This window comes from Mixophyes fleayi, chromosome 6 (assembly GCF_038048845.1).
Source record: "Mixophyes fleayi isolate aMixFle1 chromosome 6, aMixFle1.hap1, whole genome shotgun sequence".
NCBI lineage: Eukaryota > Metazoa > Chordata > Amphibia > Anura > Limnodynastidae > Mixophyes > Mixophyes fleayi.
This window is the reverse complement of record NC_134407.1, coordinates 117,360,308-117,376,482: the sequence shown is the minus strand read 5'-3', so window position 1 is coordinate 117,376,482 and position 16,175 is coordinate 117,360,308. Positions and strand designations below refer to the sequence as shown.

General features: G+C 39.5%; 1 protein-coding gene across 2 annotated transcripts in view; it reads right to left on the bottom strand.

Moving 5' to 3' along the window:
• RASSF4 (Ras association domain family member 4) overlaps positions 1-16,175 on the bottom strand; it is a 261,966-nt gene that overhangs the window by 19,889 nt on the left and 225,902 nt on the right. For both annotated transcript variants that reach the window (XM_075217178.1, XM_075217179.1), the window contains 5 exons: positions 12,761-12,825; positions 10,427-10,578; positions 8,156-8,257; positions 1,757-1,808; positions 321-442 (listed from right to left, as the gene is read on the bottom strand). In XM_075217178.1, coding sequence (XP_075073279.1) covers positions 321-442; positions 1,757-1,808; positions 8,156-8,257; positions 10,427-10,578; positions 12,761-12,825 — 493 coding nt within the window. The remainder of the gene's footprint in view (positions 1-320; positions 443-1,756; positions 1,809-8,155; positions 8,258-10,426; positions 10,579-12,760; positions 12,826-16,175) is intronic.

Genomic DNA, 16,175 nt, shown 5'->3' with positions numbered 1-16,175 from the left:
CTGTTTCTAGTAAGTATAATCTTCACCTCAGCACCGAGCCTCATCCAAATTAACAAGCAGTTTGTGAAATCTGAAAACTTTTAAATATTGCGCCGCTCACAAGTTTTGTTTCTCTCAATGAGTAAAATAACCCTCCCACACAAACACATTAAGCAAAAAAATAAAGCCCAAACCAAAGAAATATAGCAAAATATAATTTTAAAATTGAAATAAAAATACTATTTTACTTGATTGAGTGGATGATCTATTAAATCCCACAAAGTACGGCAGCTCCCGCAAGTTAAAAAATGGAAATATGCAAAGAAAATTTGCTGTCTTACATCATGTGAGACCTCCTCTCCAAGATCAGTCTCCATTAGGAATAACCTGGCAATCCTCTCACAGGGGCTATGCAGTATCCTGCAGATAAGTGGAAACTCAGACTCCCCTAACCTGGTTCTTTCTAAAATCATAAAAAAAAAAAGACAGGGAGTCATGTCAGTTAACCCAGCAATCCCACATAGTTTTTTTATCTTTAAATAGCAAGTACCTTTTAAGAATGCATCTCATAGTCATTATGATAAATGTCCTCCTACAAATCTTATCTCAAAATTACTTTGAAGGGAAGATCTGTATGGCTGCCAGTCACACACACTGTTTTTAGCATGCCATGTTAAGGCAGAGGTGGAAGAAGGGGGGATTTACAGTGCACAGTACAGACAGATCTCAGAGGGGCATCCCAAAGACTCTCTGCTCACTACATAATGTGACTGTGGTTGCCATAGTAGTCACAACACTGAAAACTCTGCAGAATTATAAATCATTAATAGCAAACCCTCTCAACACAACTGCTAAGGTTACTTGCTTTGGCAGTGTGTTGTCGGTGGACATAGAGAGCCCCTCAATGTCTGCCTCAATCGGCTTGCTACTGCCATCTTTTTTCATACATGCAGATTGTTCACTGATGTCATGGTGGAGGTCCAAGTAAAAATGAAAATAAAGAAGAGGAGTTGTTTAGGAATGTGACCAGTAAGCACAAAGGGGGACGGACTTTAACATATATTAAAAAGATCATAAGGTACACACAGTCTCAGGATGTAAGCTTAGCATATGCGTGTCACAGACCAGACATGGTCACCACTTCAGTGCACTTACAACTATTAACCCAATTTCCCTCCTGCCATAAGTCGACAGAAACCCTTAATTTATATAGTTATCCCTAAAGTACTCAATGGTGTTAGTCTTATCAATTAGCAAGAAGGTGTGACTTAGTGGCATCTATAGGCCATATATATGCAGGGACTGCATACAGATTCAAATAACACATTTCGTAAGGATCTATGTTTGTATATCATAAATATAAGACTTCAAAACACTCTAATTCATATTTCATGTTTTGAGAGATCTATGTGCCTAAACTCGGTGACAGGAGCTACTAGAGGTGTCCCATCTATAGATTGCATGGCAACCGACAACATACTGGCAGAAGCAGTGAGCTGATAAGGTGAGGGGTGAGCAGCATCAGGCCCATACAAAACGTAGGGGAAACCTGCCATATGCTATGAACTCTGGATCCCAGGTAATGTTTCATGTAACTGGGTTGTTATTACACATGCAAAATCACCCCCTGCCCCCTATTTTAAAAAAAATCTTCCTTACTTTTTCCTTTTGCCTGCTACTTGTTATTTTGTTACTTGTTATTTTGGTGACTACATATTTTGTAGGAAAAAAATCACTATAAAGTATAAATTTAAGACTAATATTTAAACTAACTTACCTCCTGTCTCATGAAGCAGATATAGTCCAAACTCTGAAGGGCTGTTTTCAACCTTTATAAAAATAATAAATAAAACACTTTAAATTATGGACAAACACATATTTACAGCTGAGATTAGCTCCAATAATTTAGGGCTGATTTTCTATTACTGCATATCGCAGCGAGGGAAAACCACCTATGGCTTTAATTTAGCAATAAAAATGCAAAACTCAGTGTGATGAAACCCGTTGAATATGTACTTTTTATACCCATGCATCCCTAGAGTGCCCTGCTCCAGTACACATTATTGCTTGTTATTCACATACATTCTATATGTGTGTTTTCTCATTCCCCATAGCATGTCTCTGCTCACCCCAATCTGTGTTTCAATATCAGCCTTCACATTGGAAATATATCCGATTGTGTTGTGTTATCTGTTACACTGTGGGTGAGGCATTCAGGTTAACCTTAGTGCTTCCTATTGTTTAATTATGCTGGTTACACACTACAGGTTTTTCGTCCAATAATCGCCTCAACCAGCCAACATACGACCACTCGTTCAAAAGTTACACACTACAGGTTTTTCGTCCAATAATCGCCTCAACCAGCCAACATACGACCACTCGTTCAAAAGTCGGGGCAATGTGTATAGTCACACGACGGTCGAAAGTCTTCCCAAATGGTCGATTGTCGCCTTGCTTAGTTGGTCATACCGTTCAATATTTTCGTTTCAATAACCTCTCCATCGTGTAGTGTGTATAAATTTACAATCGATCCACGATAATCCTTCGATACTTCCTCGAACTGGGGCTCCGTTGTGTATGTAAATTTCAGATGCTTGTACCTGTCCTACGTGGTGCGGTGTCCGCATATCATTGACTTGTTAATTAGATGATTGTAACGGAATAGCAATAGCAGTAGTCTATTGCATTGATGCATCTAGCATATGGTAGCCAGTTTAATAAAGTGTATGAATAAAGAGACAGTGTTGTCTTCTGTTTTTATGCATTTTTGGGTTTTAACTATAGTGAACACTTTGCCCCTTTATGCTAATGTCTTTGGTATATTGTTACATGACCCGCAAATGTTGCTTCAGTGTGTCCAAAGTGAAAATCATTGTTCACAACAACATGGCTGTAAAAAGTCGCTACCAGGACGGTCGCTCTTTCCTTTATCATCTAAAACGAGGCTAGTGTGTATTCAGTGTATAGACCGAGCGATCGGACCATTAATCGGATGTTAAATCGATCGGCATAAAAAGTTGGTGGAAAATTAGGCAGTGTGTACAATAGCTTTAGTCTATGTATATTTTATATTTATAGAAACAATACATTGACAATTAGATTATCAGGTCATGTAACCCAGACTATTGTTTAACAAGGTCTATCTTTGTTTACCTAAATCCTAGGAGATCTAGCTAGGAGTGGTGTCCCCCGCTTCTATTTCAAATCTAGTCAGGTAAGGCTGGGTACACACTACAGGGTTTTCAGACGGCTATCGGGCCAATCACACAATAAATGACCATTCGGCCCGATATCGCATTAGTGTGTATGCTCCAACAATGAACGATTATGATTCCAAAGCACATTGTATTGTTTGATTTGAATTTTAAACCAGACTAAAAATCATGTTCAATTATGGAACAATGTCTTTCCAATTCTGCAGTGTGTATGCACTCACAACCGGCAGTCCATAGATCTGTTTGGAGTGTGCAGAGTCATGATCTTTTCAGCTGATGGTTAAGACAGATGAAGAGCACAGATCTAAAAATAAATCTTGTAAAAATCAGGGCTTTTTTTAAAAAAAAGATATATATATATTTTTCAAAAGAATTCACAATTAAAAAATTCTTGAAATAAAAAGATTTGATGTTCTACTGAGGATTTTCTTATGCGGAAGGATTGCGCAGGTATTTATACCGCCTCCATCCTGGTTAAACAGATTTCACCAGGATTTATATGTGGAAGCTTATAACGGCAAAACCGAGTGAATCTTACTGCCGACGAGGGCTACCACTAGCCATAGCTAAAACACCTGTTGGTAGCTTCTGCTCTCCTTCATGTAACATACATGCAAATCGATATGGCTTCTCTCATTATTTCGCATTAGTTATCTACTATGGTTATTTTCACTGTTCGAGTAAAGTACTAACCTATTATATAGATGCCTCGTCACAGAAGACTGTATTTTTCCAAACAGTACATAGTAACACAGTAAAATAGTTGATGAGGTTGAAAAAAGTCACCAGTACATCAAGTTCAACATAATTTTGGATTTCCTGCGATCCATCTCTTATATTTGAAATTCATCCAGATGAGGCAATCTGTTTCAATCGGGAAAAATCCCTCCTGACCAAATATTGCAGTCCTATTTCTCCCTGGTCCACTACTATCCTTCATTTTAATTAACGGTCGTAACCCTGGATACCCTTTTTGTGCTAATTTTTTTTTAGAACCCTTTCTTAAACATATTAATTGAATTTGTCATCACAACCTTCCCTGGCAGTGAATTCCATATCTTGACTGCCCTTACTGTAGAGAACCCCTTCCTTTACTGGTTGTGAAACTTCCTCTCCTCTAACCTTAGGGGGTGACCTGTACTGCGTACAGTCCTTGGGGTCAAAAGTTCCCATGAAAGTTCTCTGTATTGACCTTTACTGTATTTGTACATGGTAATAATTTCCCCTCTTAAATTCTTTTTTTCTAACATAAACATGCCTAGACTGGCTAACCTTTTCTCATAACTTAATGACTCCATACCCTTTATAAATTTTGTCACCCTTTTCTGAACCCTTTCTAATTCCAATGTCTTTTTTATAGAGTGGTGCCCGAACTGTACTCAATATTCAAGATGTGGTCTTACCAACGATATATATATATATATATATATATATATATATATATATATATATAGTGGCAAAATTAGACTGTGTTCCGTTTCATCCATTCCCCTTTTTATGCATGCCAATGTTTTATTGGCCCTTGCAGCTGCTGCTTGACATTGAGCACTATTGCTTAGTCTATGCCAGGCGTTGCCCCCGCAGTACTGCTGCTGCTAAAGACGGATGCCCGACTCCTTCTGGCCGCAAGCGTTCTGTTGTCTAGCAACCGAACTTAGTGTGCCCAGCCTTCTACATGCATACGCTAGGTGTTCCCCGTTGCCTAGCAGCAATGACGCTTCCTGTCTGAATCGGTGGGCTGTTTGCTTCGCATCTGCCTATCTAGAGCAGGCTTTCTCACGCTCCAATGAGGAGCGCCCTGCCTCTATTTATACCTCCCTCTGACACCACTAGGGTGCCAGAGTATTAGGCTCACACCTGATCTCCAGTGTTGTTCCAGTATCTTGTTCCTAGTATCCTGCTGACTCGGCTTGTTTCTGACTTCTCTCTGGATTCTAATTTGGCATTGACTCAGCTCTTCTGGTACTACTCGGCTTCCCTGACTACTCTTTGGCTGCTGACTCGGTACTGCATCGTCCTTCTGGTTTTGACCTCGGCCTGTCTGACTATCCACTGTTCACTATCTCACTGGTGACTGTCATGAAGAACCGCGACCTGTACACCATTTTCAGCCAGTTCTATACCTCCTTGCGGGGGTCCCTGGTGAATAACAAGGGTGCGTCAGACTCCGTGCCTCCCTGCTCAGTCGCGTAAAAACACCATCAGATAGCCTCCAACACACTTCCGTTGTGACAGTCTACTGTCTACAAACACTCCCAAATCCTTTTCCATTATAGAGTCCACTAAATGTATCCCATTTAATTTATAGATTCTGTGCTTGTTTTTGATTCCTAAGTGCATAACCTTACACTTATCTATGTTAAACTTCATCTTCCATTTGGCCGACCAATCCTCCAGTTTATTCAAGTCCCTTTGCAGAGAAACTACATTTTGCTTTAATTTTATTAACTTACAAAGATATGTGTCATCTGCAAAAATAGAAACTTTGTTCTCTAAATCATCACCAAGGACATTAATAAATATATTAAAAAGGAGTGGACCCAGCACAGAACCTAGATGTACACCACTTAAAACTTTTGACCAATTAGAAAATGTTCCATTTATCACAACTCTCTGTTCCCTATTATACAAACTATTTTCCACCCAAGTACAAATGTTGTTTCCTAGACCCAGTTCCCTTATTTTGTAAACCAATCTCTTGTGTGGCACTGTATCAAAGGCCTTTGCAAAATCTAAGTAGACCACATCTACTGTACTACCATGGTCTAAGTTCCCATCAACTTCCTCCTAGAAACTAATTAGATTAGTTTGACATGACGTATCCCTCACAAATCCATGCTGATTCCCTCTAATACTCATACTGCGCACCAAGTAATCCTAAAAACTATCCCTTAATATACCTTCCAGTAGTTTCCGCCCTATTAATATCAGGCTTACAGGTCTCTAAATAAATTTTGATCTTATTCCCTTTTTAAACAACGGCACCACATCTGCTATTCGCCGATCCCTAGGTACTGAGCCATATGAAATTGAATATATGAAAATTAAGAATACAAGTCTAGCTATTTCTGAGTTTAGCTCCATAAGAACCCTTGGGTGTATGCCATCTGGACCTGGAGCTTTATTTATCTTAATTTTATTTAGTCGCCTTTGGACTTCTTCCTTTGTCAGCCAAGTATTAATTAATGGTGTGGTTGCATTTCCATTTTTATGTATTATTCCTACCATCTGTTCCTCTCTAGTAAATACTGAAGAAAAGAAAGTGTTTAATACCTCTGCTTTTTCCTTATTATCATTAATCAAACCACCCATCTCACTTCTTATGGGTCCTATATTGTCTTTTGTAATCTTTTTGCCATTTGTATACTTTATAGCATGTCCCTATCAGCAACTTCTCTGAACTTTTTCCTCCACTGGATATTTCCACCCACAATATTATCACCAATACTCTCATAAATAACTTCCTGTATACTTGGCTTTAACACTGGCTTAATATAAAGACATATTCCTCCTCCCTCTATGTACTTTATCTCTGCTGAAGAGAGTATAGTCCTTCAAACCGACTGCCCAGTAATGTGTATCATCCCACCATGTCTCAGTAATTTCTATAATATCATATTGCTCGTTCATTGCTACTTGTTCTAACTCCCCCATTATACCCGTCAGGCTTCTTGCAATTGCAAGTATACACTGCATCCCTTTGGTATTCCTTTTTACTTTGATATTACTGTTTTTCATATTGACTTTTATAATTGTCTTATTTGCCCAATGAACGCATAAGGGATTTTATTTTGTTTACTTGCTTCACCCTCATAAGCAACATGCTATAAAAATGGGTTAGAGCATTCTGCTAATTCGTGTGTTTCTGTATAAACACACATTTTCTGTAGGTAGTAATTAGTGGCTTATTTAGACCTTTTTTCTTTGGGTCGCTATTTAACACCTTGAGAGATAAACAGAAGCTTTCTTTGTTATACTCTAAGACACACTTTCTACACCAGGCGCAAGTTTAGTTAAAGTATAAACAGTTAAATGGTAATAAGGGCTTTGAGATTGATGGGCCAGATGGTTAAACACCTGAATATATTCTCTAAACCTCTAAATGACAGGATGAGAACGTCAACCCTAAACTCATTGCAATATCTACACTATGGCTATAAAAAACTCTAATTGTTAACTATATTGGGAATAGGTTTGTAGTTTGCATGCAGCAAATGAGAATCCTGTAAAAACTGGTGCTGACTTACATATTAAAGACTGGTAAGCCTCCTATTTGCCTAATATTTTATATTACCCATTTTATACTACCCACAAGCAATTAAGTGAAAAAGGACATTGACACAACAAGGATAGGAGATTGCAGAACAAATATTCACGGGATGCAACCTCACATAGCGTTAACCTAAAAGTTGGTCCAGTGCAATCATACACAAAGAATACTTTTTAAATTTCAAGGGGAGATGGAATAATAGTCCGAAAGGGAGATGCTTGACCGCAACTTAATCAAGTTTGAAGAGAGGGGAGAGTAGAGTGGCTCTGGGACTTAACCACCTATTAGCAATGCATATTACAGTATGAAACAAGACTTTATCGAGAAATGTGTGAGTAAGGCTAAGTTTAGAATGGATATATTAAATAAATAGAAGTTAGGGTCAAATATCCATGTCATCATTTAGAATCAACTCCCAGAATTTTTAAACTTTAGGACAGATTGGCAATAAATGATACAATAATGCAGGAGTGGAATAACATTTAGGGCACCGGTCATGTTGAATTGTGCCATGAGTTTCCCATAGGTATGACACACGATTTTGAGGGCCTTGAGTGCCTTCTTCCAGTCCCTGTCATCCAGAAGGTTCACATCACTCTCCCCTTTCATCGACAACTTGGGCCATTTTCCAACAGTTTTTAACCTTTAACCTTGAATATGTTCCCATTTGGTGATTGCAACCTCAGCTTACCCTGAATTTCCTCAGCAGCAGGCTTAAAACTTGGGATGTGTTCATTGTACTGGTGACACGAACATTTGTCACAGAACCGTATGCTGGCGTAAACACAGAAGTCTGAAAAAACACAAATCAGTATAATAGGTCAGCAGCATAGAGGAAATCTGTGTTGTGACCTTGTAATATCCCACACATACAAAAGGACACGTGCACTTAATGCCTTTTTATACACATTAGACAGGCAACTCTAATACCCTACATGTACATAAACTGTAGTCCATGAAAAAAATGGGGCAGAAGTTTACAACAGTTTTGCACCACAATCACAATATGAAGAAAGAGAAGCTTTAACAAGAGCATTAAGTTGGTATATGAGCTATACACAAATAAGCCAAAACATTAAAACCACCTGCTAATATTATGTAGAAACCCTTGTGCTGCCAACACAGCTCTGTCCTGTCGAGGCATGGACTCCAAAAGACCTCTGAAGGTGTCCTGTGATATCTAGCACCAAGATGTTAGCAGCAGATCTTTTACATCCTGTAAGTTGCGAAGTGTAGCCTCCATGGCTCTGACTTGTTTTCCCAGCACATCCCACAGATGCTCGATTGGATTGAGATTAGGGGAATTTGGAAGCCAAACCAACACCTTGAACTCTTTGTCATGTTTCTCAGACCATTCCTGAACAATGTTTTGCAGTTTTTTGGCATGGCGTATTATTCCCGCCGAAAGAGGCTACTGCCATCAGGGAATACCATTGTCATGTAGGGCAGCATGGTGGCTAAGTGGCTAGCACTTCTGCCTTACAGCACTGGGGTCATGAGTTCAATTCCCGACCATGGTCTTATCTGTGAGGAGTTTGTATGTTCTCCCCGTGTTTGCGTGGGTTTCCTCCGGGTGACCGGTTTCCTCCCACACTCCAAAAACATACTGGTAGGTTAATTGGCTGCTAACAAAATTGACCCTAGTATGTGTGTCTGTCTGTGTCTGTGTGTTAAGGAATAGACTGTAAGCCCCAATGGGGTAGGGACTGATGTGAGTGAGTTCTCTGTACAGCCCTGCGGAATTAGTGGCGCCATTTAAATAAATGGTAATGATGGTGATGATGATGATGACAGAGCGTACTTGGTCTGCGACAATGTTTAGGTAGATGGTACGTGTCAACGTAACGTACACATGAATGTCAGGTGGGGGGCAATGCGAGGACCCTCCGCCTGGAAAATGTCTAAGCCTTAGTAAAAAACATTATAAAGGGACCAGGTACTCGCATTGCCCCCTTAATAGCAGCAATGTAACTCTCTGCATTTTAAGTGACGTTCATTACAGTGCCGGCTTGTTTTGCTGTCGGCTTTTATAGCAAGCTTGCCGGAAATGTTCTCAGTATTTCAGTTAGTCTCAATTTTCTACATGTCTACATTAGAACAATCAGCATTTTCATGTCGCTTTGAATGTTGTCGCTATTATCCTTGTTGCAATAATGTACCCCACCCGTTCTATCATAGCCAGCATTAACTTTTTCAGCAATTTGTGCTACAGTAGCTCTTCTGTGTGATTGGACCACATGGGCTAGCCTTCACTTCCCATGCGCATTAATGAGCCTTGGGTGCCCATGACCCTGTTGCCGGTTCACCGGTTGTCCTTTTTTTCGACCACTTTTGGTAGGTACTAACCACTGCATATCAGGAATACCCCACTAGACCTGCCATTTTGGAGATGCTATAACCCAGTCGTCTAGCCATCACAATTTGACCCTTGTCAAAGCCTCTCAGATCCTTACGCTTGCTCATTTTTCTTGCTTCCAACACATCAACTTCAAGAACTGACTGTTCACATGCTGCCTAATATATCTCACCCCTTGACGGGTGTCATTGTAACGAGATAATCAATGTTATTCACTTCACTTGTCAGTGGTTTTAATGTTGTGGCCGATCGGTGAGGCTATTACTAGATGTTGAAATAATACAATATTATTATCGAGCGCACTATCATGGCACTGAGAAAGTCCTCCAATTATAAACTATGGGCTAAGTGTTTACATTCTCATTTTATTGTCTTGCTAGTAACATCAGTACTTAGAGGCCATCAGCACCTACTGAGAGAAAAAAAAAAAGCTCTGGCTATTAAATTACATTAAACTAAGACACTGACTCCCAATACAAATAAACACAGCTGAGATTCCTCAGTAGTGCACAGATATGTTTTATTTGTATTCCCAGTGTATAAATACACGGACAACAACTGTCTGTTTTTTCTCTCACAGAAACTTAGCAAATTGTTGTTTAATACCTTATGGTTATAGTAGTGGCCATTTATGGAGAATCTGTGACTTCTTAATCTTTGAGCCTCCACTGGACTGTAATGCTTTGAACGTCTCTGGACAAAGCTGGCATCACTCCTCGTTCGCTTTAACTGTGGTGTTGCTTCCTCTTCCCTGGGGGCTAGTAAGAAATTTGTGAGTAGCAGAATTAAAATAGGATCACATGCAAAATGAAGGTAACATGCTTTAACAAACATAAGAGCATTACATGACACCTACAGACAGAGTATTGCAGAGGTACTGATGCAAGGGCATTCAAATTTGTCCAGAATATGCTGGCCAGAACTGTCCAAAATACATTTATCAAATGTGGGTTCACCTAAAATACTAAGTTAATACATGAAACAAATCTGATAATAGCCCGTGATAGAGAACATTTTATATATATTAGTGATAAGGATTGATGTATCCAGTGTTTCCATATTACCTAGCCTAATTTACTGCAGTGGTGAGATCTCTCTCTTTTAAGTGTTTTTAATCAGGTTTGTCAATAAACTCAGGCAATGATGAAAATGATACTGAGTGTATCAGGTTGATTTCCACAGACGAATCACATAAAAATACAAGTTAATGGCCCCTTACATAAGTATTTGTGTATACCACTGCTAGCTCTTTTATTTAAAACAGCTTAATTTGTATGGTTAATGCCACATTAAACTGCATGCTTACAGCTGGCAACCAAGTGGCATAGTTTCCACAGGTGATAAATCATCATCATCATCATCATCATCATCATTTATTTATATAGCGCCAACATATTCTGTAGCGCTTTACAATTGGGGACAAAAATAGTAAACTAATAAACAAACTGGGTAAAACAGACAAAGAGGTGAGAAGGCCCTGCTCGCAAGCTTACAATTTATTGGATAAATGCCTCTGCTTGCTTTTCTTTTGCTTGTCAAGTGTAGTAATGTGTGTACACACTTATAGCTCTGTTAACCTTCTGTCAGGTGTGTAACTGAAAATGACTGTGCCCCATAACAAAAACATGTTATGCTCTCTGACCCCAAAAAGCTCCATCTTATAGCAGCTTCCACAATGTAACACAGTGTTTGGGACCATGATACATCGGGGAAACCTTACAGGCAGGTTGTTGACAAATGTGTTGTGAGTTGTGTTATGAGCTATGCACTCTTTAGTTTAGCACATGTTAGCTGCAGCAGACAGAGCGTGGTGGCATTGTGAGCTTACATATGGGGATGATGTGGAGCTATTTTTAGGCATCACTGGGGCTATATGGTGATGATGACAAGTTATTTTGTGCACTTAGAGGCTATATGGTTGCATAATTGGACATTAATAGCATTTTCCATTTAAAATGTTTAAATTACAATAAATATTTTTCAAGAATGAAGCATCGGGATGTTCACAAACTCACAAACTTTCTATAACTGGTTTAGTTCATCTGAAACAGAAGTCATTTTGTGGTCTGAGCAAACTTTAGATCATAGGGGTGTGTTAAAATAAGGGACCATGACAAAGCAGTATATTGTTGCATAAGGGTTTTTTACTTGTATTGGAACTGCATACAATGGGCTTTATAAGTGCAGAATTTATTATTGTGCCTTACAATAAACGATACATATTTTTTGACTGCACAAAGTATATCTTTTTTGCCATACAGCACATTGCATGTATTCAGTTAATGTGCAATAAGCATATTCTTTTTTCCCAAACCATGCCATACTAAGCATGGCATACTAAGAAAAGTCATACAAGGTACTGTGCTATATATATATATATATATATATATATATATATATATATATATATATATATATGCCTATTCAAGTAGACCTTTTCCTTACCGCCGAGCACTAGGTTCACACATCATTAAAACTGTAAAAAATATTCTCCAGTTGGCAGGTTATAGGCCAAGCTCCAAACGAGATCTGTTGCAAATAAAATAGTGAACACTGAACCATATTATTTGAATTAATAATAATCTCAAACATGTGTTTGAGCTATACAACACATAGAATTTATTCGGCATTGCCAAGGAGGGGAACTTAAATATACATGTTTCTCTGGATGTAGGAACTTAAGTGATGTTGGGCTCCAATGCAGTTGCATGGGGTGCTTTGCTTACAGTTAAAACTTTTCTACTGTAAATGCATTTAGAGTCTTGGAAATAATAATTCCAAATTAAAGATTTTGAGTGTAAAAAAAGTTTGGAATGATCTACAGAAACCAAATGACATGGGAGCCTTACACACTAAAGAAAAACACAAGTGTCACAGAGAGTAATATAGCAACACAGAAATTAGTATCATATAATTACTTCTACCAGAATTGCTACTTACTTCTATCAGAATTGTTGTTTTGCTCTTCTTCGCTATTCGGCTGCACTGCAATAGGTAATGATGGGCTAAGGGGAAATTAATATGAGGTTACTTTGTGTAAAACAGAATACCATATGCCGATACGTTTTGGTATGTTAGCTAGCAATCATTTTCAACCAGTTATGTCCATTTTTAATGACACTGACTGCATGTTTTTTCCAACGGAGTTACAAAATAACATTTTTATGAAACATGTACCGTGTGCCACGCTCAGCTACTCTTATTAGGAATATTTAATGAAATGTTGGAACACAGACTAGTGTTTAAGGGAAGGGACATCTTTCCATACAACCAAGTGTTGACTGCAGATACAGATTAAGAACCAACAACATAATGTTTATGTCCAGATTTAGGTTTACTGTTTGGACATTTCAGCACAAAAGACTATAACATTATCAGCTTATTGAGAAGTCATTTTGCATCCTTGTCAAGAAAATTAACTGAAAGAGCTTTAGTACACCTGAAAGTATGGATAGACTATGGACTGTATGGGCAGCTGGTTTATAATGAGTGGGGATGAAGGAAAGTGGTTTATAATATTTGAGATGTGCTGAATGGATTGTTGAGTGTGGCAGGGGACAATAGTAGTACTAGGAAGTGTTTTAATTAAAGTATTTTTATTGAGATTTTTTAGTTATAACATACAAATAACATATCTAACATCAAATTTAAATAAACATCTATCCCTGCCTATGTTGTCAGAAACATTATACAGTGATATCTTGTGAACTTTTAGGCCAATGATACCATCATAGTATAAGAGCTAACCATCCACCTGGTGATTCCCCAAATCCATCATATCATCCTGATGAGGGTGGATAACATAACTTGATTTATACCAGTGGTGCCATATCTTATGGTATTTATGTATGGCTTTTCTACTTTTATACATGAACCGTTCATGCCTCCAGACTTCAGTAACTAGATTGATCTAGTGAGGCACACTAGGTGATTCAGTCGCCATCCATCCCCTAGCTATAATAACCTTAGCTAGGGAGGCTAAGGTAAATATATATTTGAAGAGTAGGTTACTTACTAGGAAGCGTTTAAGCACCTGCCTTGGGTAGATAAACTATGGAGAATATTTTGGCAAACACAGTCTAACAGAATTTCTCAAACACCACAGTCTAAAGCTGGTTACACACTACAAAAATTTCGACCAACTTTTTATGCCGAGCAATTCTACATGCGATCAATGGTCCGATCGCTCGGTCCATGGACTGCATACACACTAGCCTTGTATAGGACGAGAAAGGGAAGAGCGGACGTCCCTTTAGCGACTTTTTACAGCCATGTTGTCGTGGGCAATGATTTTAATTTTGTACACACTGTAGCGACATTTGCGGGGAAATGTACGAGAAACCGGAGACATTAGCATAAAGGGGCGGACCCTGCACGATAGTTAACTCCCGAAACAGCTTAAAAACAGAATGCTACACTGTCCCTTCATTAATTCCCATTTGTAAACGTACAATGGCTACAGAACAAGAACAAGCAGCCGCACTTCTCATGCTTACTGTGGCAAGAAGAATGATGGTACAGAACCGATGAGAAAGAAGGAGAAAGAATAGATCTTGTTGGAGCAAAGAGTGGTTTAAGAGGAGAGACACGTTCTGCCATATGCCCCTGCTGCAGGAGATACGGGACAACAACCCCGATGATTTCAAGAATTTTCTCCGTATGAATGATTCAACTTTTCAGGAACTGCTTCAACTTGTAACCCCTCTCATCCAGAGGGAGAACACCCGTTTAAGGAGAACCATACCGCCAGAGCAAAGACTGGTGGCAACCCTACGTTTTTTGGCAACAGGGAGAACACTGGCAGATCTGAAATACAGCACGGCTATTTCACCTCAAGCTCTTGGCATGATAAATCCTGACACCTGTGATGCTATCATTGAAGTTCTCAGTGACCAGTATATGAAGGTTTGTACAAAGCAACAGTATTTATTTATTTATTTTAAAAATATTGTTTTACAAATTTATATATTTAACGTAGTAAAAATACATTTAACTTGGAATGTTCAAATTAACGATTGTTAGGACCAGCGCAACAGTTTATAAATGTTGGTAGTGCAAAATTTCGCTTGTGTCCACACCAGGTGTGTCCCCAACGTAATGTGGCATCCTTACTGATGGTAATGGCGTTGTCACGGGCACTAGGAGTCTTTGCCCAGGAAATCACCAGATGATGGCTTACCAGAGTAATATAGATGGTAATAGGTACTCTGGTAGCAGGGTGACAACGGAACAGGAGGAACAGCAGATGGTGAGAGAATGCTTGAGGAAAGTCTATGACTAGCAGCACTGGTAATGAGTATATAACTGTACACGAGGAACTAGATGGACAAGGAAACGTGAGGGTAGTCAGTGGTCTGCGTATAGCAAGTTGTACCACTGCTATAGTGAGGAGGAATGTCCAGAGGTAGCGAGGAGGTAGTGAGAGTCAGCGGTCTGCGTATAGCAAGTTGTACCGCTGTCTAGGTGAAGGAATGGAATCCAGGTGAAGGTAGATAACAGGGAAGTCAGAGGTCTGCGTATAGCAAGTTGTACCACTGCTATGTGAGAGGATACTTGAAACTGGTGTCACAGGAAACTGGAATCAGTGGTCTGCATATAGCAAGTTGTACCACTGCAATATATATGTGAGGAGGGCACGAGGAGATGAATGCTATGCAGAGTATACATGGGTACACAGAACTTGATCCCACGATGATATCACAATACAATGATAACAGAGCAGCACTGCTAAAGTATACAAAGTCACAATAACAATCCAGGCAAATAGGAGACAAAGTCAATGGTAGCGATAGTCTCAGTGGATAGAGGACTCCGGAGGAGAACACAACTCAGTCCAGCTAGATATGCAATACACAAGCAAAGTCAATGAGAAGTATGCATACCGCGGTTCAGGAGAGCAGGCTGTCAGAGAGACGTGCAGGGATACCTGAACGGCTGAGGGCCGGCAGGAGGAGAGATCACTGGAAGGTGGAAGCGGTAATCAAGTTGGTGCAGCGCACGGCAGGTAAACCAGCATGAACGAGGCAATACTCTGGAAGCAGTAGTAAATGGAACTGGAACATGAAGAACACGGGAGAGTTGAGGCGGTCTGAACTCCAGTAGCAGAGATGGAGCGCTGACCCGATGAACACAGGGGAGTTGAGATGAGCTGGAACTCTGTAGAAGCAACGGAGGCAGCGGATAGGAATCAGCTGGCTGCAGACACGATGAACACCGGGGAGTAGAGGTGAGCAGGAACTCTGTAGAAGCAACGGAGGCAGCGGATAGGAATCAGCTGGTGCAGACACGATGAACACAGGAGAGTTGAAGTGAGTAGGAACCTGTAGAAACAACGGAGGCAGCGGATAGGAATCAG